Genomic DNA, 27,581 nt, shown 5'->3' with positions numbered 1-27,581 from the left:
CCCTACCCTTGTTTTTCTCAAGAGTCCTGCATGTTCATCGTAATAAATATATTTGTAGGCGATGACGCAACATTTCAACAACATAATATGTGTTACTGCCGGTTTTTCAACTGGTAGACTTCTGTTGTGTTCCAAAAGATCCCCCTGCCCTTAGCGTCAATGATGAGTTAGGACAGATTTTGATGATCTTCGGTGACAGAGTGTCAGCTTGGGCCAGTGTGGATGTCATTGTGTCTCTCTGTGTTTCAGGCATGGTGCTAGTGCGCACTGAGATGGGGCAGTTAGTGATGGTTCCACAGCAGGCCCTGGCCCAGGCCCAGGCCCAAGCCCAAGCCCAGGCCCAGGCCCAAGCACAGGCCCAGAGTCAAGGCCAGAACAGCATCTCCCCTCGACCTGCGACCCCCACCCCCGGGACCACCTTCAGGGTGACCACCACACAGGTACGAACCATTGCACCTGACTGTCTGCCTCTCCACGCACTTCCACAGCAGAGGTGACTGGCTATAGGGTTTACTGATCTGTGCTTGATTCAGGAAGTATTTCAACAAGGTAAAAGCTGTAGTCAGTCAAGGTGTTCATATCAGCATACCACACAACTTTAGAAGAACATTGTTTGAAAATATTTAAAAACCTAACTTGTCTTGGATTTTTGCCACCTACAGTTCACAGTAGCTGCTTTTGAAATATTTCAGTTTCCCTTTTAATTTAGGTCTTTGGCTGTCACACAGGTACAGTGATAACTTGAGAAATACAACAAACATAGTACATTTTTCCTGGTCAGAATGATTTTACTTTTTCAAAAAGGGATGGTTAGCGTGAAAGGACATCATACAAAATAAAGCCTGAAAGCCTTTCAGCATTTGATTGGCAATAATAGTCAAGCTTGGTGCATGTCAGATTGTGTCATACAGACATTTCACAAATGGCCATTGTAGTGTATGACCATTGTGTATGACAGCTCGTTTAGATGTAAATCCTAGGCCCAACACAATGCGTTAGAGACTTTATTGGGAGAATAAGAGAAACCTCTTTGAGATTCTTTGCATTTGGTTGTTTTCTGGTCTGCCATCCTTTAGATGGCATATAAAAGTTAATTTTTGTGAAACAGCAGTAAGAAGTGTCTGCAATGTCAACCTACAATGATATATTGGAACTGTACACATCCTGTCCCCGTACTGTCGCTATACTTGCTGTATACACTTTTGTAAGTCGCTTTGGATAAAAGCGTCTGCTAAATAAATAAATGTAAACGTAAATGTAAATATATTCAGGAAACCGAAAATGTAGCCACGTAGTCATTTAAAACTGCTTGCTAACTTTTAGGCTCTGACCATTGAGAGAAAAATATATTTGATTTTGTCAGGGTATTTATTTTACAAAATCGGTTTCCTTCATTCCTGGAGTGTGTTATAGCATGGCTCCCTACCTCACTTGTAAGTTGCTTTGAGTAAAAGCGTCTGCCAAATGAATAAACATAATTGTAAATGTCTCCCACAAGCATTGTATCAACTTTGAGTGTGCATATGGGGTTACAAGCAGGGCTTGCAACCCAAAGGTTGCTGGTTCAGTTCTGGGCACTACTGTTGTATCCCTGAGCAAGCTGCTTAACCAGCATTGCTTCAGTATATCCAGCTGCATAAATGACTGATATATAAGAACATACAGTATGCTTAGCAGTGTATAGAAACTGACCATGAAACTGAAGTATTGAAATACAGTAAGGGACACTATGCATTTATAGCTATCTTGTAAGTGTTTTTTTTAACACTTAACAATTTATTTTAGGGATGGAATACATAAGCTTCTGATATCCAAGAGGGAGGAAATTAGACTTGTTTAAAACTTTGACAGAAGCCAGTCAGTCCTGAAAGCCAGATTAATATCTACTCTGCACTCACAGAGAATTTCTAAGAAATTGGCCGATGTTCACTGTATTTCTGTGCCATTCACACAGTTAACATCATCATCTGAACCAATAAGTTAAAAAAAAAAAAAACAGCACAGCAGCAGCTGTTATTAATGGCATTAGCCCAGGAATAGGAGATGCAGAGAGGAAGGTAGTAAGAGATTGGAGGCTCTAGAAAAACTACGCTGATGGTGAAAGGTAGATTCATTTGCCTTTGTTTTCTTGCTTTGCATATTCTGGTTATAAGAGACTTGCAGGAAGCTCTGTTCAGTCTGGTCTCCTTGAGCATCTCTAACTCCACCCACTTCCTCAGCCTCCACAATCAGGTCACCTCTAAACAGCTGGTTACCTCAGATAATGCATTCCAAAGACTGTGCTGCAGGTGGCACCGCTAATTAACTGTTAGAGAGAATTAAATTGACAGATGGATTAATGCAGGGACACTGGGTGTGTTAAAAGGGATACAGTTGGTGTGGAGTGCCATCTAGCTGTTTCTCAGGAGATTATTCATAAATGCAACCACAGAGGAATAAAATATATCTCATGAGCCTGATGTGGCCTATGAAACACAATGTGGGATGTTTGAGTCTATTGTATTTTTTCAGTCCCTGTTTATCACAAATAAAATATCTTAGATTCAATCTGCATAATATTATAATTAATTTTAAATACACTGTTTTACAAAATTTCACTGTCTGTTTTACTGTTCATTAGAAGAAACTTCACTTGTAACATCTGAAAACTTTAATATTAATGTTATTTGAACTTGACACTCAAGTGATTTCATTCTTGATTATATCTTACTTGTATTATCCAGAACAAAATAAGTAATTTATTTTATAACTGATTAATCAAGGGTTATTTCAGGTCTTTATATTTTTCCTTTGTGGTTATTAAAGTGAAAAAAGGAAAAACATCTGTGCAATTAGATGAGCTTGTTGAACTGTTTTGAATTTCAGTGTATAAGGGATATGAAAATGAATTCCAGTCTACAACATCAAAACTGTATTTTCATTTAAACGTGTAGTCAATGTGCCAGAGGGTGCATTTTAACATCAGGGTACTTCATAGGAGTACCCACCATAATATTAACTGTGACCTGTATGATTTCTCCAAATTAAGAAAAGTTTTACATATTAATTATGAATTCAAATATCTGTTATTACAAAATGTCTTAATATTTGTTTTCTTGGTAGCTACATGTAGAATACCAACCCACCAGCATTTTATGTGAACAAACTTGTCCGTGTAAGGAGGAATTGATAAGGAAAATACTATATTAATTCACCATGTGTGTATTCAGGTTTTCAGAGGATGTTAAATGTCGTTGTACATTCACCCATGTAATCTTTCAAAACTGATTTATATTTTTCAGTGATGTCTGGCAGATCTTACATTTCAATTGCCATTTTTGAGGAAGTACCACTAGGGGGCAGCAGTTCATTGTGTTTCATAGCGATTCGAAAGTGAATTACACTCCATGTATTTTATGTCCCCCTTGTGATATTTCAGAGTAATATTTATTTTCTGTTTATTTTATACTTTCACATCAGGGCTGATTTTGGGACTAATTTAACTGTCAGGTACTATACTGTAGTTTTCATTTTACTACTCTGTTACATTTAAATAATAGGTTTTTATTTTTTCTATTTCTTAATCTTGGATGTATAAATTAATGAACATGTTTCACTTATCTGGCTTCACATATCAGATTTTTAACATGTGGTCAACACATCTAATCTCAAAATAATTAAGTTTTTTCCTTTTTTATTCTGTCACTCTGCTGTTTGGTTCATATTGAAAGTTACACACTGAAATGATAAAACCCTCAGACTGAATATGTAAGATTTTTTTTAGGACATTGATCGTTTGAGTAGCCTCCCACATATATGCAAATCATACGTGATTTACACAAAGTTCTCTCTTATTTGGGGGAAAGGTTGAGTTTCCTCACATTTTACTCTTTTGCAGTACTGTATAGGTTTAACATACTTTACGTATAAGCAACTTACAAAGGCTGACTGTTGCCATTAGTGTTGTACAGTGTAAAGGCTAAATTTCCTCATTCAAGGTTTTAAGATTTGATTTTCATTTTGGAAAACCTGCTTATAGGAGGTAGAGTAGGAGCAGCCCTTTCCAGAGCACTGGGAGTGTTCTTTCCCCTCATTGATTGACATATGCTGGAAAGGGCTCCTTTACTGCTGGTGTGAATGTTCTCCTGTGAACATGGTGTTCTGCAGTTGACAGTACCTATGGGCTCTGGCCTCTTGTAGCTAACCTGGTCTGATCCTGTACACAGTCAGAGGCTGCATTCAAGGCTGCAACAACAGAGCAGGATGCTGCATATTGACTGGGTTTTTATGAAAGCTAAAATAAAATTCCAGTCTAGTCTCACCTTACACAGTATTTTTCATTACCTTTCTCCCCGTATGCACTGTCACTAGATGAATTGCCCACTAGAGTGGAAATTCATTTAGTGTTTTTGGGCCTGCCCCAGATTCACTTGAGTGTTGTGATTCCGGTATGGACACACAATGGAGTTTTGAGTTTGGGGGCTGTTTAACTGTGATGGTTCTGAAGAGGGGAGATGGGATAATCTGGCAATAAATCATCTGTAAAGTATTGTGGGATAGAAACCCACGACCTTCTGGTTATTGACCCTGTGCCATAACCACCTCTATACACTTCCTCAAACAGCATTTACAGACTAATAGCCTGAGATATTGACAATTCATATACGTTATTCTAGTTCCAGGAGATACATTTTGTAATAATTGCCAACCACTGAAAGGCTTTTATGAACAGAGAATCTTCCAGAACACACAGAATGAGTGATTCAGTCAGGAAAGAGTGAAAATGGCTGGTTAATGCATGAACAGCCTGACTATTTACAATGCCCCTTCCCAGTCGGGCCATTGCTCTCATGCGACTTGGATAAAAAGCGGAATACTTTCAAAGCTCTTTCCACATTTGTTAAATCATTCATCACCCAACTGTCTGATTGTTTTAAAAAGCTAACAACGCTTTAACTCATAAATGAATAATCTGTTGTGATGGCATACCTAGCAGTCAGACGCTTCCCGGGGCTGGCCCTCTGCGCGGGTCTCTGAGCCTCCCTGCATCCTCCCAGCATGTGTGCGCGCACACACACTCACATGCACTCACACACACTCACACACGCACACACACACACGCGCATGCACGCACACACACACACGCACACACACACACGCACACACACACACACACACACACACTGTATTGGTGCCCAAGGAGCTGCAGCTGGTGAGCGGTGCTGCTGGCTCTTCCTCCTCCCTGTGTTTGCGTTCTCCCAGGAACTGCTCCAGGTGACGCAGAGAGTGCAGGCTGCAGTCAGTGCCCAGAATAGAGAGTCAAGGCCGCGTCGTGTCAAGTGTCCTGGCTGGCAGAGTGGGTAGCGTGCCTGTAGTGCTGCGGGGCAGCTCTGTCGCTCAGCGCCGGCGACAGCATCGCACGCCGTTAGCGCTCCACACTCTGTCTTACACAAGGCCAGGGCTTGTCAAGCTGGATCCGCCGGCACCTAATCTTAACCCCCCCAACTCTCCCACCCCAGACACAGACGCACGCACACACGCACATACACACACACACATATACACAGACACACAGACAAAGCCCCGCAACGATCACAGCGCCTGTGTGTCTATTTTTACCAGAGCATGTGTACAGTGTCATTTTATGTTGAGCTCGGAGGGACCATTTTCGCTCAGGATGGGTGGGGCAACCAGTGGGTTCGGACACGCGAGTCCATTGAAGTGTTGGGTTTGCATGCCTGGCTGTGTTGTGTTGGAAAGCTCCAGCTGTAAGGAGAGGGTCTTGATGGACTGCTTTCTGTGCTGAGCGCCTCTCCAGGCTGTGGCAGTGGCGAACCTCTCCACAATCTGCCACCCGCAGACTAATTGGCAGGAGTGGAGCTGAATGTCCTCTCTGTGCTAATTATCCCTCTAACATGGAGCTGGGGCCAGGCAGGCCTGCGGTATCGGAGATGGTGACAGATGTAACGGCAGCTTCAGTTTTATCAGAGCAGGCTGAACTGACTGTCTCCCAATGGCACTCACTGTCTATAGCAGTTACAGCCAGGACTCCCCCACCACAGCAGTGCATCAGCAGGCAGCTGAACTGTAGTCCTCACTCCCGTATGCAAGTCTATGGAGTCACTGCCTGCCTCTCTTTTTTTTTTCCTGCTGTACTGATCCTCTGTTTGTTGCATGGTGTTTTAATCCCCCCCATTTCTCCCTCTCCTCTCCTGCAGTCTCCTATGATCTCCCAAGTCATCCGTCCAGGCCCCCCAGTCCAGGCCAAGATGGTGCAGCCCCCCACTCCCACTGGTAGTCCTGCCCTCCAGGTGTCTATGCCCGCAGCCCCTGCCGTGAGCAGCCCCCGCATCACTGCTCTTCCCCCACCCAGCGCCCTGCCCTGTGCAGATTACACCTATAGATAGAGCCACTGGGAATGCCACTCACTGTCACCATCAGCGGGATCATTAATTAAGTCCATCATTGCTTGACTAATGTCATTGTCTGGGGGCAAAATGCTGAATAGGCACATATTTTTTCTTTTAGGAATGGTGATGTGCTGAATAAATTTGAACATGTAAATTTACTTATACTTAAACTAATATGCATGAAATAAAAATCTTTTTTAAACATGATATGAATAGTTTTCCAGTTTTTTATTTGCTTTGCTGGAAAAAAAGATCCAGGCATAATGTAGACAGAAGGGGTGCCCCCCTGGTTATGATTTTTGGGTAGAGATACTTTGCATCAGGCCCCTCCCTCACTGTTGAGCCATGTCCAGAGAAGTCAGAACACCCAATGTGACACGAAAGTCCCGCTGTTTTCTCCTGTTCTCCGTGGCCTTGCTGGGAGGGAGGAGTCATGTCCTGTTTGTCTCCCTGTCTGCTGCTTTCTTTTCCAGAAGGCGGCAGTGACCGGGGGCCCGCTGGCAGCGGCGGTGGCTGTGACGGCTCCGCAGCAGCCCCCCACGGTGATCGCAGGGGGACAGAGCGCCCCCCAGGCCCAGCCCCAGCCCGCCTCCCAGCCCCTGCCCCCGCAAAGCGCCACGCCAGCCATCTCTGCACCCCCTGCCCCTGGAGCCTCCGTCATCTCCCAGGTCCCCGCTCCGCTCTGCTCTGCACTTAGGGCTGTGTGACTGTCACAGCTGCCAGCAGGCTGGGTTTGTCACCACAGCCCTGGTCTCCCACAGCTGGGCTCTGGCTGTCGCTCTGGTGTACATTAGAGCAGGGCTTCCCAAATTTGAACATTCCAAGGCCTTCATAATAATTTTCCATCTGGCAGAGGCCTGCCATGATTATATCACACCATTATACAACAATACATATGCTTAGCATTCCACTTAGAGGTTAGCTACATTACAGACGCAATGTGACAAAGAACTCGTTTCTCCTTGTTCCCATGGCATGGCAGATCCAGGGGACTGATTATTAGCCTGAGAGGTGTGACTTTACCTCAAGTATTGAATTATGTACAGCTGTGATGTTTGTGTGTTTGGCTGTAAGTATTGATTGTTATGTCCAAACAATGTTCACGGTGTGTTTTCATCAAAATATGTAAACTAGTCACAAGAGGACTCTTGTTTAGGTGTTAAGCTTAGCTGTTAGTATCTGGTTTCATAAAAGTGCATGAGATTGCAGATCACTAGCTGAATCTCAAGTTCCCTATCTAAACCAGCAAATTTTAAATTGCTAGCACATTTTTAAAGATGCTAAATTGTGATGCAAATTAAAATTTATTAAGCAGACAGAAATGGTTGTACATGACATTAGAGAGACAATGGTGTATGTATACATAAACACAAATGTCCCTCAAACAAATCCTGCTGGTCTTAAAAATCATACCTGACCATAACCTGTCACTGGGTTAGCAAGTGGTTTGCATGTCTGTCAAATACATGGCTAGACACCATATGCTTGTGAACTGAGTTTTTACAAAACCCCTTTCTGACTGTAAATAAATAGCTGTAGAGTAAGGGTACAGTAGTTTTACTGTAATGTAAGAACAAACAGATGTTAAGCAAATTTCACAGCCGCTAGGAAATGTCTCTGTTCCAAGCTGCTGCTGTACATGGAGCATATGTTGACTCATAATAAATATCAAACCAAAGTTTAAGTTAAAGTTGATTAGCTCCCAACCTTGGCATTTAGGGTAAATCAAGTAATCAAGTATTTTACGTTGAATTTGTGGTACTGGCATTGTCTGTTACACGGAACAATAAATTAGGTGACTTGGTTTAAGTGTGTGTGAAAAAGCTGGCTGATACTTCTCCTCTTATAAGTTTTCTGCTTAAAAAACACTGGGTGGAGATGTTCAAAATATACATAATTTAATATAAATAGTTAGGGTAGGGTAAAATTGTTAGAATAGGCAGCCAAACAATGACTAAAATGTGTAAAATCAAGGAGTCAAACAGACCCCCTCTCATTGCTGTCCTTGCTTTTGTTTTTCTCTTGTCCCTCACCCACCTCTGGTATGGTTTCTAAATGAAACAATTATCCAGTTATCCAGGGCCCTACCAGAAACATACAAATTCTCATGCTTTTACTAATTGGCGATGAACTTGATGGCAAAAAGCACCCTGTTGCAAGGCTTGTTAATGAAAAACTCACAGGGCCCTAACACACACTCATACACATTCATGAATAAAAACAGGAAGGAAGGAATGGCCATTGGGCAGATTGCATCTTCTCAGTTTGCGTTGCCTAAGTTGTACCTCTGTTATAATATTCAAGTCAGTAACAAAAGAAATGTTATGTGGTCTCAGGTAAACCAGAATTCTCTGGTATTCATTCTGAATTACTGTAAGGTATAAAGTTGTTTGCTGTCTGATAGCAGAATGGATTGAACTTGTTTAGCTGCTTTTGTTACGGTAGCATCTCTGCAGCTATCGGGCCGAGCCAAAACAATAGGCCCCACGCAATCCCAGCATCCAGTTTGGAAACTGAAATATTGCAGTGAATGGTCCACTCCCCTTTCTCCCTGGTGCATATATCTTTACTTGTAAAGTATTTTTGATTACATTGCTTCTATGCAATGTTATCATTAAGGAGGAACACAACAGACTGTGCCCTTTGCTCTGAAGTGGCTAAACTAGTGTCACCTGCACAGAACACATGGAATTCTGAATGACATAAGCTAAGCATACATGTTTAACAAGATGGTGATTGTGAGCAATCTTTATGAGTTATGAAAGTATAGCAAACAAAACCTCTCACTTCTCTGAACGAGTGATTGTGTTTTGGGAATCTGAGTTGACTGTGTACTTATTCTGCTCCTAGGAGATGCAAGAAAATGTGAAAAAATGCAAGAACTTCTTGGCAACGCTGATAAAGCTTGCGTCCCACAACTCACCCTCTCCAGAAACGTCCCGAAATGTGAAGGCGCTCGTCCAAGACCTGCTGGTGAGTCTCAGTTGTCTCTCAGCTGTCTCAGTCGAGCTTATTGGGAAGCAAAGGTATCCTCAGCCAGACTTTGTATACTGCACTTCATGTTTTCTGATGTTCTCGAACTGTTGCTGACATGAATCACAAAATTAAAGGAACTTTCTTTCAGTACTCAGTGAGAGCCAATCGCCACCACTCATTGCATGCCTGCAATGTGTATTTCTCCAATCAATTTTATAACATTTCATCTGAAACCTATCTGAAAGCACTGCAGGTCTACAATAGAGACATTGCAGCTATTCCTTGATTCAGGACTAGCCACTCACTGACTTTCTAATAGAAGTGATTACTCACTAGTGCTGAGATATGTCCCGGTCGCACATTCATTACCATGTACAGTGGGCCTTTGAATTGAAAGGCTGAATGCATACAATATAGCCATGCATGCAATGTAATGTAATATCTTGAAATAGTGGACATATGTACAAAGAAATGGACCTCTGCAGAGAGATGTAATTTGCACATGATGCTTTGCTTTGATTTGGATATACTTCAGTAATATGTCAGTCAATCAAATTTTAATTTAATAGCACATTTTTACAATGAAGAGCACTGTAAATATGACATTTTCCAGAAGGAATCAAACAGACAAAAAAACCCCCAGAAAACCTAGGCCATTTGGGGAAAAAATAGAAGATTATTCCCTGACCCTCAGAAAGAGTTGTTGAGAGACTTCTGGAAAATAATAGTAAAGATACTGGCATAACATATAACACATCAGGTCATCGCATTAGTTTGTAAGAATAGTTCCAGTCCACAGCCAGTGAGGTGGACAAGGGATCAAAATATTGGCCTCAGGCAGGGTAGTGGGAACCTTCTTTCTCAGAGTGGAGGTACAGCAGTGGTCCAGATGACAAAGAGGATGGTTATGACCTTGTTTAGAGCACCATTTATAATACCTATAATAGCATGGAAAGAAACATTGATTGAGTGGAAGAGTGTCACATGATTAATTGGATATTTTTGGGATTATCTGTTGATGGGGTCATAGGACTGTACTGTTTTCCATATGGGACACACACCTCACATGCACTGAGAGTCAGTGTCCAACCTTATAAAGCAAGCAGAACCCTTGGAATTAATATTATTTGCAGTGGGGTAGATAATGGCTCATAGAAATTTGTGTTAAATTTTCAACCATCAAAAAAGCATGCTGCATTAGAGTACCCTGCTCTGTAATGCACATCTGTGTCTGTTGGTGGCAGCAGGCAGTTCCTTTTTAAATGGCAGCGTTATGTTGTACTGGTTAAAATACCAGTGTTTTTTGTCGTAATTTTTTGTCAAAAATTATATGCTAGTAAACTAACATTATGTGGTGCTTAATTCCCATCCTTCCCTGTTATGTTTATGTATTTTTTCCTTTTTTCTATTTTTTTGAAAATTGCTGGTTAGTCACATCAGTAGTCATATATTATTATCCCCTCTCTATTATGCCAGGACGCTAAGATTGAACCTGAAGAATTCACCAATCGCCTGCAGTCAGAGCTGAAGTCCTCCCCCCAGCCTTACTTGGTTCCTTTCCTCAAGGTTGGTGCACCCAGTGTCCTGTCTCAGAGGTTTAGAGGAGTGGTCACCTCATGTGACACCAGGATGCCAGGGGGGAGGCACGTGTACCTCCCCCGGCCTCTCCCTAAGTCAGACATGCGGGGAGACAGCGTGTGGCAGCCCATGTCCATAGCCAGCAGTGTTCTCCAGCCATCCGTGACGAGTGTCACATCATGTCACCGAGTCACAGCTCTGTCAACAATCACGGTCCTGTTGTCATGGGAAGTAAATCTGTCTAGATGTAAATATGTATGATACAGTGTCACAGATCTCCACCTCTGCCTCAGTGCAGATTATTTGGCTTTGGCTGCCTTGTGAAATAATCTGATTTGCCAGTACTGCTGGCTGGACTCTCATTTTAAAGTTGCATGTAGTGTGGTTGAACTATGTACAGTTTGTAACAGTTAATATAATTAAAAAAATAAATTAAAAATATAATAGTAAAGTATAATACGTAGGTGAGCAGATGCATGGATTTGTTCTCTCTGTATTCCATGAATGGCTTTGTGAATAATTTTCAGAGAAGTTTCAGGATATTTAAATACCCAGCATGCTCTGCAAATATTGTTTTAAATGAAATGTCTGTGCTGTGTGGATCTCTTTTCCCCTGTAAACAGAAAAGCCTGCCTGCCCTCAGGCTGTCGCTGCTCAACAGCCAGCAGTCGCTGACGCAGCCCCTGCAGCAGGTAAAACCGGCCCCAGGGGCACCGCAGGCCACCACTGGCGCCGTGCCCGCCATCGTCGCCGGTCCCACTGTCCGGGTGCGCCATCCCAACAGCATCACCACCGCTGTGCCGGGCGTCCTGCCAGGGGCAGCCCAAGGACAGGCTGCTGCCTTGGTAGGTCCACCCCTTGAAAGCTCTAAATTAATTTCATCTTGTTTTCTTGTTTTTGATCATTTCTTGTCAGGGCCCTCTAACACTACTGAAGAGACAGAAGCTCTAGCAGGCCATGGCCTTGCTCAGTTTGGGTCTTAGAGTAATAGGTTTTAAGGAGATGCACTGTGGTCACAGATTAGCATCCTGAACCAAGGCTGGGACTACCTGAAGGTCATTGAGATCACTATACCCAGCTTCTGAACTATACTCCGCACTGTTAGGGAGTGGTGAGATGGCCGATCTACACTCTGTGAGAGTGTGGAGGCACTTGACTGTATTTGGCTCTGCCAGAGTGTGTGGAAGCTGCTGAACTATACTAGGATTGTTGGAAGACTATGAACTCAATAAACTATACTCAGCACTACTGTGACCTATCCCCTTGTAAAGATCAAGACATTTGCATGTTTTTTGCTTAATAACAGCACTTCAAACTGAGTGTCAGGTATTTTAATACTCAGGCTCAACTTAATCCCTCCCCCAAGCTCACACACAGCCGTGCATGTCACGCACATATAATTATGTACTGCACAAGGAGGAAGTATATGGTTTTGAATGTACTTTTAAACCAAATAAACGGTTATGTAAGCTGAAAGCATTCCACCCCTGTGCTTGATGCATGCCTCTGGTGCCAGGAGAAATAGAGTTCTGGCCAAATGTATAGCTTAGTCTCAGTGGCCCTGCAGTCGTTCTCTGTAAAATAGTTTCCATCATTTCCCCAACTTGAACAGTAATGCACCAAGAGACAGGGGGTGGAAAACAAGGTTGAAAAATATGCAGTGAGAAGCAAGCTGGTAGGAATGGATGGCTTACCCTGAGGCCATGCTGGTGGCAGTATCTATGGATGTTTTCCCAGCTCAGCCCCCCTTCCATCCTCCCTCTTTCAATACTCCTTACCCCTCTTCTTCTCTTTTGTATGTACAGAAACACACCTCAGACAGACTCAAACAGGTCTTTGTGTCAAAATTGCTTAATCGAATTCTTTTCCTGTTGCCGCAATTGGATAATTAATCCTTGGAAATTTTGTTTATTAGAGCAGTTTTCTCGTATCATAATAATCAATGAGAAGGGTTGAGTGAGGGACTTGTATGACACATGCCTAGCTCAGCACAGACCCAATGAAGAAGAGTCCTACCATCATCCTTAGCTCACAGTCTCATATTTGCCATCTGGTTATAAGTCTTGACTGCTGAATAACAGCTCCTTCTCCCCCATCTCGTCCTCACTTTTCCAGGGCGTGAAGAGAGCAGGCATTCAGAGCCAAGTTCGTGTGCCCATGGTGATTACGCAGGCTGTTCGGCCCCCAGGTACCCGCCGCTCTTGTTCTCACAAATGATACGCCCACCTCTTAGGGCATAGGCGTACTTACTATCTGCACCACCAGTGTCATATCAGAATTTAGTGTGGGGCCTGAATCCCAAGGTGAATCCCAGTTGCACACAAGCTAAGTGAACTTAAGTGGAGACTTAAGTCCGGTGATGGACTTACAAAGAGTATCTATGGTCCCTAGATGCACAGTAATATTTTAAAAGTTACATCCTGGGCCTTAAAAGAAGTTACATCTCCTACTTGCACCCTGGTGCAAACATTATGGTCTTTGCAGTCTGTGCTGTACAGGTGTCTGCTCAGAGGTGCGTACAAATTCTGTCTGCTTCCACTTAAGATTGCCTGCAGTGGGGAATCTGTAGGTTGTTTTATGTCCTTAAATTGGAATGCAGGGAAGTTCTAAAAATACTTTGTGCCTTTTGGCTAGGAACATGCCTGTTAAAATCAAGTTTAAATTCATTTTGGCTGTCGTTGTGCCTTTCCGGAAATGCTTCTGTGAGCTCTAGGACGCGATTTGGACTATAAGGAGAGTCAGTGAAACATAGTGATATTGACAGCACAATGTGTTTTTCTGTACCAACCTGGAGAGAACCCTCCATGATTTTTTTTTTATTCTTTTTCCCCAGTGATAACACAAACGGTTTAAGGTATTCCTACTTCAGGAGGATGTTTGATGAAAATACTCTTGGACAGCTCATGATAATATTGCTTGTTTTTTCAGGCACAGTTGGGAAGGGACCAACAATACAAGCAAGCAAAAGTCCCATGGGCTTTGCTGTTCAGGTCTCCACAAATCAGAAAAACAAGCTCAACGACCCTGGAGGCGGTTCTTTCAGGTAAACTGTGTCTATGTAGACAGGGAGGATGTAGAGAAATCTTGACCAAACTTACTGAGCGCAAACACCGGGGGGCAGCATTTCACCGAGATAGCAAAGGGCTACACTCACAGCGCCATAGATGTAGGGTAACTGCTAAAGCTTGCATGAAAATCTTTCTCTTTAATGACTAACAGTTGTTCTCCCAGTGCTATCAGAGCTGGGATATGCTGCTTAGAATGTGCACCAGAAAAAAAAAACATTATATAGAGGTGCTTTAATCGTATGCTCTTTGTTTCCTTTTAGGAACATTTAGCAGACACACAAACCGTATTTGACAGGACAGGGAGTCCAGATGTTTTGCTTGGATGTAATTATATCATTTAATTAAAAATGCTTTATATAAAGTCATTTCACAATGCAGAGTACTTTTACTTTACAAATCAAAAAGGCTGCCTGAGAGTCCTGTTGCACTGTAGATTCTAGATTCAAAAGGGTTGAGCGGTACAAAGACATGTAATAGAGGCATGTGAGACCCCTCCCTGCAGTCAGCAGGACTGCAGCCTGGCCACCTCACCCTCTAGAAAGAATAGCATGTGGTCAACCTTCACTGAGGCTCATGTAGATGATGAGTAGGCTCCAATCACAGCAAAGCTGCAAACGAACACCCACTGAGGTAGGCGAACCTGGGAGCTGAAACATTTCCTCTGCTCGTACCACAGAGAGCTGCTTTCTTGCACCGTGTGGTTTGAAGAGAGCAGCATCCATGCTGTCCCACAGCAGAGGTGTGAGAACTGTCTGTCTGCAGGGGTGGGGAGTGGTCTCTCTGTGGCTTGGCTGGGCTCAGGCACTGGGTCACACAGACCATCCACCAAGTTCATGGTAACGGTGCACTCTCCTATGGGGAGAGGTAACTGCTGCTGGCACTGATTGATAAATCAATAAATCTTTAGTGACTTTGGTAATTAAGCTGTCAGGACTGTGTGTCAGCTTTCCTTTACAGCCACCCTCCATTCCCAACTTTTTTTTTTCATTACAGCATCAGCTTCCCTGCACTTTTAAAAATCACAGGAAGGATGTGTTCTCCATTCTTTATGAGACGGGATGAGATTGTCCACCTGTTTTTGAAGCAGGATGGTTTGGTGTTGCAGCAGCCCTGGTTGAGCTATCCCCTGCATGTACTTGAACAAAGGCTGCAGTCTCCATCCCTGCATGTCCACCACTAGCCTCCCCTAAGGACAGATAAATGTGTCGGTTTGGAGCCCCGAGGCAGACGGGAGGAACCTGTAGTAATCCTGGCGATGTGGATGAGGCCTCCACAACTCTCACAGCATGTGTGCTGAATGTGCTCCTGGCCAGGGGCAAAACTAACTGCTAAAGCAGAACATTTCTCTTCCCTTTAAAATAGTGATGATATTCTTGTTAGTTTTTTTTTTTTTTTTTTGCTTACGTGCTTTATTTGATTATTAATTTCCCCCCCTCTCTCTACTTTCTGTTGTGTTATGCATAATAATGCTGTTGGTCTCTGTGTTTTTTTATCTGCTTTTGCATGTTGTAAAATTCCAGTCAAGAAATCAGGTGAATATGTTCATGATTTACATAACTGGTGTGTACTTAAGTGCTATCTAAGCAGCTTTTCCTCCTTTGTGACCGCATAATTCCATTGTGTATATTTCAAGAAATGCAGTCATTTTCCTGTGTTTGGTTGTATTTTCGGTTAACGGGAAGCACATGTCTCGTGAAGTGAGAGAAAAAGAAGGTGGTTTTTAATCCCGGCACACTGGGCAGACCCTGGCCTGAGTGCTAGAGTACTGGGCAGGGGGTTTTGCACCACTAGACCTGTTTTCATACTGCAAGGCATCGTGTTCCTTGAGCGTGTGCACACCAAGTTTATCGTGCTAAGCGAAAGCAGATGTCACCCTCGATGTGTCCCAGTACCCTGTCTCTGTAAACTGCAAAGCCAAGGATCAATCCCTATATCTGCTCTAATCAGGATCATAACAGCAATGTCCTGAAATCTGCTGCCGCATTCCTTGTTTTGTCTTTTTTTTTGTATGGAAGTAAAATCATTTTCATCCGGAGGAGTACTGCCTCTCTGTCTCGTCTTGAGGATCCCCATTCTGGCGTACAGCGTCTCCTCCAGCCAAATGCTGAGACATATGGTTCAACTTTAAACTGGCTTTGAATGCACAATTGGCAGCACTCAAAGAAAGCCACTGCAATTTGGGATGGGAGCCCCAGCAGTCTGCGTTCCTCTGTGTACAAAGGGAAGTTGCAGAATGCCCTTAATTGCTGGCCTCTGTTTATTTGTCTCTAAGCAAACCCTGCACACTTTAAAGGGCCACTCTGTTGGGCAGGAGTCTGACTGTGCCATCCTTTTCTGTCTGGGGGAAGAAATCTGATTTCCTGCGCTGTGTTTAGTCATGTCTATGCAATAATATAGAGAGGGGGGCACAGTAACTTTCCTGGCTGGAGCTCAAAATATCTCCCACAACCAACTTTGTTGAATTTTTGCACCAAACTGATCTGTGGGCTTATCTTTTTGTTACAATTGAAATATGCTACAAGAAAGTTAATGCTGCATAGACTGATGTGAAGCAGTGTAATGTTAAATGACAATTAGTTGATTTGAAACGTGTGTAGCTTTTCTCCTGTGGTGTCATACTGAAGAGGTTATTGCTCAATTCACAGTTGGGGAAATGGCTAATTAAACTTGTTAATTATAAAATGTATCATTCATGATAATTGAGATTTTGTATGAGAATGTTGAAACTTAAACAGCACCTTTAGCACCGTGTGTGGGGACAAAAGGCACCACATTTGTGACAGATGTCCATGTATTGTACTAGCTGCAGAGCTTTTCTTTTAGAAGAATGCATTATTTCAGGTGTTTAACCAAATGTTGTGAGCTTCACATGACTAACAGTAAGATCTTATAACTTTTTTGCGGGAGGGAATACTCTAATTATCTGTGTCAACCTCCTGCAGATGTGTCAAGATTCATATAGCAATAAGAAGTGTTTAAACAGCAACACGGCAACATCAGCAGGACACAGCAAAGATTATTATGATGTGTGAACACAAGTGAGCCCAGGGAGTAAGGATGGAGCATTTAGTCAGGGCTGGCATGTTCTGTGACCTTAGACACACAGCCGCTGTCTGAGCCAGCCAGATCAGTATTGATAGAAATCCTTTTAGACCCATAAGAGTGTTCTGTGTGTTCTGTGTCTGTGTTTTTCTGTCACTATTACCCTAAAACCCAACACAGGTGCTAGTGTAGCTTAAAGAGAAGACTGAGGAAAAGCGATCAGCTGCACTATCGTATAACCCGGGAACACTTAAAAAATTTTTCCACTGCAGTCATCTCATGGTATAACATTCTTTTTGGAACCCATGTTTAGAATGCGCAAATGTGCTATTGATGCTCAGCGATTCACAGGGTGGTTTATTATGATTTATAAGCGAAGAACAGGCATTGTGGGCTTATGCTGTTTCAACAGGTCTTAGTTATGGATGACTCTGTTAGGGTATTAATGTGACGCTAGTTAGAATACTGTAATATAAGAAAATAGTTGTGGTCTGTAGTCTGGGTCTTATTGATCCTGTTGGACACATCATATTCTGTTGAATTTATTGCCCTGAATCTAACTGATGTAAATGTGTGAATATTCCCTCATGAGTTCAATTTCTGGAGGAACATCTACTTGTTTAAAAAATGCTGAATAGCTCATTCAGTCTTGTCCACAACCTCTATTTACCTTTTTTGTAAAATGGTAAAGCAATCTGCTAATTTTTCAAGTGCAGAAAATGAAAGAATTAAGCATGTTTCCATATGGTTGAAAAATCAAAATCCACTAAAGACATCTGGCAATATGAAAATAAAAACAGGTGTTTGTGTGTCTGGTATCAAAAGCCTGTAATTTTCCATCAAGCTGATATCCCATTCCTGTGATGTCTGTGTTCAGGGATGATGATGACATCAATGATGTGGCATCCATGGCTGGGGTGAACCTGAGTGAGGAGAGTGCCCGCATCCTGGCCACCAACTCTGACCTGGTGGGCACACAAATACGTTCCTGCAAGGATGAGGCCTTCCTACCAATTGGGCTGCTCCACAAACGTATCTTGGAGACAGGTACTTACTACCACTACGCAAACACATCCCTCAGAGAGGCACACAGGAGGGTTAAGTCTGCAGCAGCTAGTGGATTAATCAAAGCTGTTTATCAATTAAAGCTTTATTCGTTAACTAAAGCTATCAAATTCATTTGACCTTTAAACATGTACATTCTAAAAAACAATGGGAATGAGGACTGTGGGAATGAGGGTTTTTTGCATGCTCTTAAAATGTCATATTGTGTAGTCAAATAACTTTCTTTGAGCTTTGTTTTAACATTTTATACTTAAAACATGAACTGCTCATTCATAATCTGATTTTCTGTCAAAGAAAACGGATAGCTATGCAGGTTTAGTGAGGAGTATCCTCAGAGTTCCATTTCCCTGTGCTGATTTTCACATTCAAGACCATGTTTTGCTGAGCAAAAGTAGAACTATGTTTTCTTTTTATTTGATTAGCTCATAATAATGCTCACACTCATATGCATATTCTGTAGTAACAGGCTAAGGTATCATTAATATCCTCGATCTGGGGCGATGTAGTTTTACTCACTGGCTAAGCAGTATTACAGCAATGTGATTAGCAACTTATACTGACTACTGTTGATCATTTGCCATCTAACAGGTTGGTTGAGTATTACTTATTGTAGTTATTTGGGGCTATACAGTTTCAGGTAATGTCTGCTTAGCTGGCTATGTCTTGAACTCTAATTCATGTACAATTTAAAACCGAAAAAAAAACACCACATTTTTTAGTAAAAATGAATATTACGCATTATAAGTCAAATTTCTGTGAACTAGATTTAAACTAGATTTATGTGTCATCCCAATTTGCTAGGCTATGAATCCTGGCAAATTTGCTCCAACAAATTTTAAGTGCTACTCGCTAGGACACTTTGTTCTCATTTTGTGGACATTGAACCACTGCACTAGCTGGATATATTCTCATTCACCATTACGTATAAATGTCCCTGTTTTATTTATCATTTTCAGATGCCCTAATTTTGGAACTCAAGATCATAAAAATACATTTTTATTCTAGAAATGACAAACCTAGAAATGGGTGGAATGCGTGGAATATGGAACAAAAATTGACCTTTTGAAATTATTTTAATCAAAGTGTTCTCAGAATAAATAAGAAATAAATAAACAATAAATCACACTGCACATTAACAATTTCTTAGTAATGAACATTGATGAAACAATGAGTAATAAGGTGATAGAAAAATAAAAATTGAGTTGTAATATGTTATGTCATGCGTATTTATTGTAAATTTAATAGCTGGAAAGCAATTGAAATAAAATAAAAAAATAGTACTCCTAATTCCATAATATTTAAAGACATATGTTTGAGTCAAATATTGCAAAGCTAAATTTCACAAGACATTTTTCCCCACTATTTGGAATGTGACTGTTTGTGAGGTCCTGATAGCTTGATTTCATACAGTTCGGCTACATTGGCACTATCATCATTTGGCCTATTGTCAACCAGCTTCTGCATGTGTTGAACGTTATGGCATCGCTCTTTTTATTGTGTTGTTAAATTGCCATGTAACTGTTTCTAACAGCTCAAGTATCAAAATGTGACAACTGTTACGTTTCATGCAAACAAGCATGTAAGAACAAACTGAGGAGCCTGTCATGCTAAGTGTTGATGGAGTGTTGATAGCTTCACCACTGTGTTAGTGCGGTGTTTATTTTATGTGAACAGTAATGTTTTCATGTGACACGTTCGAAGTGAACAGTTCATTCTTAGTAGTACTTGAATGATTTTCTGTAAACACAAAATTTACTTTGCATATCTTGTTTCAATGCGTATTTTTGAAGATGAAATGCATTTTTGCATTGCATTAAATAGAGGAATATTGTAATTGCATTATATAATATTTTGAGGAAATGACTGAAGTTATTGTTCCATGTGAGTATGGGCTTTAATTACACTGTATTCTGTGTCATTACAGAAATATAGCCCCCAAAGAGATTAAAAGTATTCAAGTTGCCCTATCCTTATCATTATTATTATAATTAATAACAACATTTCTAACAGAAATAGATCATTTCTAGATTTATAAGTTACTGAGGTAATTTCTAATAAAAATTTGGCTTTGACCTCAAAGTTCTAATTTATCACACTCAAGATTTCACATCAAATGATTTATTGCGATCACGTTTTTAAATTTTTTGACAGCGCTCATTTCACTTTACATAGTTCTGTATTGCAAACCCCATAATTATTCATTTTTTCAGTGGTTTAGAATTTCCGTCAGTTATTCAGTCGTATAGATGTATGGGTACATTTAAAATGTATGGAATCTTGTCACCTCAGTCTTGCTGTGTTTTTAAATCTAGGCCATTCCTCAACCTCACTGTGTGATCAAGGGTTTGTTTTGGCAAGTGTTTTTGCTGTTATCCTTGTGACTGTATTTGTAGTGTCATTGCTGAGGATGGTTTGATTTGCTTTCCATGGTTCCAAACCTTTGGAGTGTTGTGCTTCCAATCCCGTTCTTTTTGGCCTCAGTGAAAATGTGGTACACTTAACGGTTCTTTCACCTAATATAATGAATTCTTCAGTGGCTGTCTGAATTCACGAAACCCGGGGCTGTAACATAAATTGTTTATAGGGCTGTCTTTTGAAGGTTCGTTGTCAGTTTGTCCTGTGTACTGAAGTATGAGTGTTCTGAAGACGATCTCTCTTGAAACGCTGAACAACGCTATCCACAGGCCTTGTTGTTTCCGGGGGGGGGAATGGGAAAGTATCTCGGTCTTTTTATATCCCATTTCTTTCTATTTGTGCTCATTTAAGATGTTATTTATGAAGTGCATATGACTGCTAATTTTCAGGAATATAAATGCTGGGTGCTCCTCCAAAAGCCTTGCTGTGAAGTGTAAATACATACTTATATTTCCTTTGTCTGAATTCTATACCATGGTCCAGTTTTTCAGCTATTTTTGTTAGATGAAGTTTAATACAGAAAATAGGATCAGAGTGGACTGAAGCAGCTTTTGAATCTATGATCTGAAAGCACCTACCTTTATTGTATTTAACCAAATTGTATTTTTCTTCCCTCTTTACTTGATTTAGTATACATAGCATACCAATGAGGGCTTAAGGTTATGTGCTATTATATGGTGCCTTGCTGCGGTTGTTATCCTGTCGCCTTGAGGAAAAACATGTTAAAAATGTAAATCTTTCTCTGGAGGCTCTCTGTGGTTTGTGCCAGCCTTGAATGCTGGGAGAGCAGAGTGCCCCCTGCTGGTGAGTGGCGCTTTCCCACCTTGGTTGTGTCAGTGATTGGCCGCAGTGCACTCTCTACTGACAGGAAACCAGGGGAGGTTCCCAGGCCTGCCAGCTCTTTTCAGTCAAGCCCAAACCGGCTGCACACAGCTCTGACTCATCCCATTCTCTGGCTCCCTCCTTCCTCTCTGCCCCCCTCTTCCTCCAGTTCTGTGGGTGTCAGGGGGCGGTGAGCGGTGTGTCAGGTCAGGTCAGGGGTTGACCCTGTGAGTGTCAGGGAGCCCACCCCCGCTCAGCTCCCTGGTGCGAGCTGCTGGTTTGATCAGTGTCTTCTTTTGGAGTAGGGCGCAGTGGGACTGCCCGTGAGGCGGTGTTGCACTGCGGATCCCTCCAGACTGCAGCAGGCACTGAGCAGGGACGTCCTGGGACACAGGCAGTTCACATCAGTCACAGAGCGAGGGGGAGAAGAAGGGTTCATTCCTCTCCCCTCCTTCAGGCCTGTCTTGAAACTGCAAACATTTACTCCCTGCTAATTCCGTGGCCCTAAACCATACCCAGTTGAAGTTGTGTAGCACATTCTACCATAGTTAATGACATAGTACTGATTTCTCTGAAGACCAGCTCTGTGGTGGTTTCCTACACAAGCATTCAGTTCTGTTGTCCTTTTAAGTAAAAGGTAAATGCACATTTTCATGTGGTCAGATGGAGCTCCTTCAATGTGTAGACTGCTGCTATTGTTAGTCCCTTTACTTAGATAGGTTCTGACCTGCAAAAGTCTTCATAAGAGTTAGGCAGCTTTTTCTCACCAGAAGCTCTTATTTCAAAGGAAGCAGTCAGTGTTTGTTTTTCTGTGCCTTTTAACATAATATAACATTCAATTTAATATTTTTGTCTTCTTAAATTCTACTAATTGTCTAGTATATAGGTCTCTTTGTCCTGCTTTTTAAAGCTGTTAATAAGAAAAAGAATATATATAGGCAGGCTGATTTAAATAATTTCTGCAGTTTACTTAAAAGGGCAGCAGAGAGAAAATTATGTTAATGGGAAATTAAAAGCGTAAGAAAAAACACAACCTAACCCACCTCATTTTTGCACTCTGTATTGTAACTTGAGAAACTGCTCTAAGGGAAGTTAATTATCCTTTATAGTAAGGTGGCCAATGTGGTTTACATATAAGAAAGGGAGCAAAGGGGCTCCTAATTCTTTTGCATATTGGTTTATTTTTTCCCAATTCCTTTTGCAAATTGTACTCTTATCACTCTTGACACAAATTAAAACCGCAGAATGGTTTGACCTGGCTGCCATGGCTGGTGGCTTAAACCTTGGTGTTAAGAGACTTGGGATTACTGACGCTTCTGTTTCTCTCCCTTTCAGCAAAGAAGTTTGGAGTCACAGAGGTCCCTGTTGAGGCTGTCAACTACATCTCCCATGCAACACAGTCAAGGCTGCGAACAGTGCTGGAGAAAGTGTCCATGATTGCACAGCACAGAATGGAGACGTGTAAAGTGAGTTCATTGATGACATCACTCACACATACACCATTAATGACTCTGTGCTTGGATTAACATGATTGCTTCCGTTCTCCTGCACTAGGCTTTGGTGGCTGATCTCTGTCATGTCTAGCAGCTTCTATTAATATGCATCTGTTAATATACAGCCTTTAGTTTGTTTAAACCAAGTAAGTTTGAAATGAACAAATCAACTTCTCCTCTGTGACACCTAACAAAAAAAAAAATAATGAAACTTTTAAAGAAAGACATTTTCTCGGTTTAGTGAAGGAAGGAGCAGCAGAATGTTGTAACTTTCCTTGTTTGGTGTTTTTTTGCGGTTTGTAAATGAGCTCTTTATGAATGTGATGGAAGCCTTGTGTATCCGTCGCCTGTGAAGAAGCCACTCTTGTTGACATCAGCGAAAAACGGAGCGGTCTGAAAGAGCGAGCCTTGACTGAGGATGTAAGACCGCGTCGTACGCGAGATGCAGCCTCAGCTGAAAACAAAGGCGAGCGCGGCAGATGAGAGGGGAATGGTGGCGCGGGTGCGAGCAGCAGCGGGCTCAGATGTCTTACTGTGCCGTTTGACTCGGCTCCACGCGTTACCTGGGAAGCAGGAGCAGAGCGAGGGAGTTATGGGGGAGAGCTGCCTGGAAGACATGCTCTGAAATAAACAATTATCCCATTAACTTTGGGTGACCTACAAACTTCTTTTTTGAAACTTGTCTGCCTGGTGCATGGTGGGAGATGTTCTCTAAGAGTGCACGTTCTCTCCACAGGATGACGAATGGTACGAGCAGTCCACGGACGTGCGCTCTCAGCTGAAGTTCTTCGAGCAGCTGGAGAGGATGGAGAAGCAGAGGAAGGACGAGCAGGAGAGAGAGATCCTGTTGAAAGCTGCTAAAGTATGTGGCAGAGTTGACCGTTGGGCTAGATGCACTGGCTCCAGAGCCTTTTCCCAACTCAGCACTAAAGATGTACATTTCACACATAAATACCCTTACGCTATCTGTCCGATTCAATTCATAGGCATTCTGGACACAATTTAAAATAACTAATGATTAATAAATATGTTTACTGGATTAAAAACATTCTACTATGAGTTCCCTAAACTCAAGGGAAACTTTCACTTAATCATTAATTACAGTAAATAGAAGCAATTCTCAAGGCTCTGTACTTCCAGGGAGGCACCGATTTGATTAAAAAGGGCTTTCAAAAACACAAGTTAAGTAAATATTTTAATGTTGCAAGTTGTTTGAAATTAAAACGGACAGTAAATTAACTGTAATCATGGGTGCTCGGATCTATATTCAGTATTTTTTGAAGGCACTCAATATTACTCTCTTTTCTATTTTTCATTAACCAAGTTGTGATGTGTATTATTGTGGGAGTGTGTACACATTGTATAGAGGAGAGAAGTTCAGGATGCCATGCTTTCTGTCTGTGATGTGAGGACACTTGGCAGGATGGGACAGATGGTCTGTGCCACTGACTTATGACTGGTTTCAGACTGCATGGGAGGGGCTTGACTGTGGGTTTTCCACCCTGCTCTGCAGGTGACCATTGTCCTGCTATTGTCTCCGTTTATGTCAACAAGAGGGGCATTAGCGCTACTCAGTAGGCTCCTCTGAGCACTGACTCTCCTACCTTTTATCCAACAATGAGGGAGTGGTTTCAGACTGGTGGGGAAGGGACATTCAGAGTGACTGAATTTAGTAATGTAACCAGGGAAGGCTATAATAAGCTGAATAGTGCACAAATATTTAGGTTATATCCTTAATGCTCAAAAGAGGAATGGGTATTTATTAAAAGGTCTGTAATTGTTTAAAACCTTTTACTTTTTCCCTTTTTATGCACCTGTGGTAGTTTTTTTTTTTCAGTACATCAGCAGTTACCTGCTACTGAAATACTGAAAACTAGTTCAAATTACAGTAAACAAATTAAAGCAGATTCTTCAACTTGGTGACCTGACAGGTCGGTCAGGTGAAGCCATGTCACACCACATCACTGAAAAATACACTAGGCAACAGCAACCATCTAGCATTGCTTTACAATGTATGAGAGAGCCGCTGAAGACGAGTACCGAGATCTTAATGTGCCCTGCAGGAACGAAGGAAACATCAGAGGAAAGCAGAGGTAATTAGTTCATTTTGAACAGGGGATGGATGGTGTCCTGCAATAAGGACTCAATGTTGTCGGATCCCCACAGTAGCACGAGTCCCTGTTCTAATTACATTAATGTATAATGGAGATGTCATCCAGGAGATAATTACTCTGCTAGATGAATACGCGACCCGTTCAAACACCGGATTCTGAATTGGATTGACCCATTTTCCATCCCTCATGTATCGTAGTACTGCTTTAACCAGTAGGGTATTCTTTGCGATGTCTGGTACTTGCCTTTTTAAGGCACTGTTTACACAACAAGAAATACCGTTAAAAGGGTGGTTAAGTAGGACTGCACTTTTTGCACATCAATATTTAAACTACATATTAGCTGGCAATATCTGCTAGCCTTATTGAATATGATCTAGAATCCCTGTGTCTCCAATATTGGCAACAAATCTATCCCTTCTGGTATATCTGCAGACTGGTCATTGTCACTTCTCAAGTATTGTATTTACCAAGCTGGTATAGATTAATACTGACTGATTACATGGCTCCTAATTCGGCTCTGCATAATAGAGCATATGCATATGCAGTGCTTTGCAGTGGGACTCACTGTGTCTGATCATGTAAATATCAAATATGCACAGTGCACACAATGAGAAATGTAAAACACACCAGTGGTGTGCTAGCAGTGTGCAAATAAATAGCAGGTTGCAGTGTAGACATTTGCTTTGCGGCAGAGTGTAGTTTGACCCCTTAAATAAGAACCCCCTCGCAAAGAAAAAGTCCTTCTGCTGCGTCCATTAGATATGACTCAAATCTTAAGGGCTGCTCTTCCGCACTCGAGGGCAAATGTTTTTGTGGAGATAGCGACCAGTATGTGAACTGCCTGATGCATTTAAAGCCAGTTTAGCAAAGAGAAGGCAGGACGACTGCTTCTGTTCATGAGATGAGTAAGGCGAGGAGTGGGAAAAGCCTTGTTTCTGGAGACAGAAAGCAGCTGATTTTAAACCATCAAGCAGTCCACAGATACAGACGTGGTTACAGAGGCATTGCAGCATTATAGAGGCACTACGCCATAACAAGATGCTGAACTGAGAGAGAGAGACGAGGCACAGCACTGTAACAGGTTCTCCTCCATCACAGACGGAGAGAACAGAGACGTTCCACCATTACAGAGATACTGCTCTGCGACAGAGACGCTGCAGCGTTTTGCAGGCATTGCACTGCACTGTAACATGGACGCTGTGACACAGTACAATGCTATATCTGAGCCACTGCATCATGACAGAAAGCGTGCAGTGACAGCAGTAGGAACAGAAACACTGCAGCCCAGGAACACTATTCCGCAGGCACTGCACTGGAGCAGATACACCGTTACAGCGCCATTACAGGAAAGAGTGCAATAGCAAAGACAGACATGCTGCACCGTCCATTGTGACTGTTAAAGGCAGAGACACGGCACTTTAACGGATACGCCATACAGTGCAAATTCCGAGACACTGCAATGTAGCAGAAATGTCTCAAATCTCACAAAAAATGTTTTCCTATGCACTATTTCTCAGAGTTGGAAACAGATGTTGTATGGGTTTGATTGCACAGAATTTTTTGATGTCTTTTGATTAAAATATCCTTCAACCAGCTTATTTACGACTGGAGAAAGAGCCGTGTTCTGCCCCACGGCTTCAAATTGCACTTCTGTGAATTTAACCATTGTGTCCTTGACACCTTGTATCCTGTTCCCATTTCATCAACTATTTTTTGCTGCCTGCAACAGACGAAGAGGTCCTTAAACCAGCTGTTAACCTGTGTTTTTTCTCTAACCGCAGAGTCGCTCCAGGCAGGAGGACCCAGAGCAAGCTCGGCTGAAACAAAAAGCCAAGGAGGTAAGCAGTGTGGAGATCATTACACTTGACATTTCAAGGCTCCAACATATTAATTTTTCATGCCTTGCTACATGTATAACACTATTTAAAATCTGGCTTTAAAAGTTTTAGGAATTATTTGTGTCATTTGATGTCCGCATCGGGGAAGCAGCATCTGCCAAGTTCCATACCAAAGAGCCTCTCTTTTTTTTCCCCTCTTATTCGCTCTATTTTGAATTTTTTGCTCTTTCATTATTGCACTCTAAGCAGCTAAAGAGGTAAATTGGTGTTCTGATGAAAGTATTACGAGTGCCTTTTCCCTCCTCACCATGGTACTCAACAATCCATTTGCATTATAAAAGCCATTTCAGCTCCTTTTAATTCACTGGTTTTGGATCTGTAAGTTGGGATATAAATACAAAAAAGAATAAATAATATGACTATTCCGAAATTGAAAACATCCTTTGTAGTAGCATCTAGAATTTGTAGACCATTTGTTATTTTGTTCTGTTAAGAGGCAAGTTGTTTTTATCCCCAATTAAAAAAAAAAAGCATAACAAAAGCATAACTTTCAAATTTGCAATTCCCGAGTGGCTGTGAGGGAGCAGACCAACACATTTTTATGGTTGGAAAACTGTTTGGTATACCTTGTAAAGTTGAAGTTATTCCAATCTACTGAAACTTTGTGGGAGTTTAGTCCTAGTTTTTTTTTTTTTTCCAATAGACACAAGCTACCTTTCCATTAAAAATTACTAGAAAGGTCCTGGTTCCTCATAATTAAAAGGGGACCAGAAATTCAGAA

General features: G+C 41.8%; 1 protein-coding gene across 1 annotated transcript in view; it reads left to right on the top strand.

Annotated features, from left to right (window-relative positions):
• Positions 1-27,581, top strand: part of LOC118782282 (transcription initiation factor TFIID subunit 4-like) — a 72,914-nt gene that overhangs the window by 10,093 nt on the left and 35,240 nt on the right. The window contains exons 3-14 of the mRNA XM_036535590.1: positions 250-440; positions 6,198-6,290; positions 6,863-7,057; positions 9,240-9,362; positions 10,842-10,931; positions 11,567-11,788; positions 13,059-13,131; positions 13,872-13,986; positions 17,931-18,100; positions 22,691-22,821; positions 23,585-23,710; positions 26,744-26,800. Coding sequence (XP_036391483.1) covers positions 250-440; positions 6,198-6,290; positions 6,863-7,057; positions 9,240-9,362; positions 10,842-10,931; positions 11,567-11,788; positions 13,059-13,131; positions 13,872-13,986; positions 17,931-18,100; positions 22,691-22,821; positions 23,585-23,710; positions 26,744-26,800 — 1,586 coding nt within the window. The remainder of the gene's footprint in view (positions 1-249; positions 441-6,197; positions 6,291-6,862; positions 7,058-9,239; positions 9,363-10,841; positions 10,932-11,566; positions 11,789-13,058; positions 13,132-13,871; positions 13,987-17,930; positions 18,101-22,690; positions 22,822-23,584; positions 23,711-26,743; positions 26,801-27,581) is intronic.

Source organism: Megalops cyprinoides, chromosome 8 (genome assembly GCF_013368585.1).
Source record: "Megalops cyprinoides isolate fMegCyp1 chromosome 8, fMegCyp1.pri, whole genome shotgun sequence".
In the NCBI taxonomy this organism is placed as follows: Eukaryota; Metazoa; Chordata; class Actinopteri; order Elopiformes; family Megalopidae; genus Megalops; species Megalops cyprinoides.
This window is presented reverse-complemented; position numbering and strand designations above follow the sequence as displayed.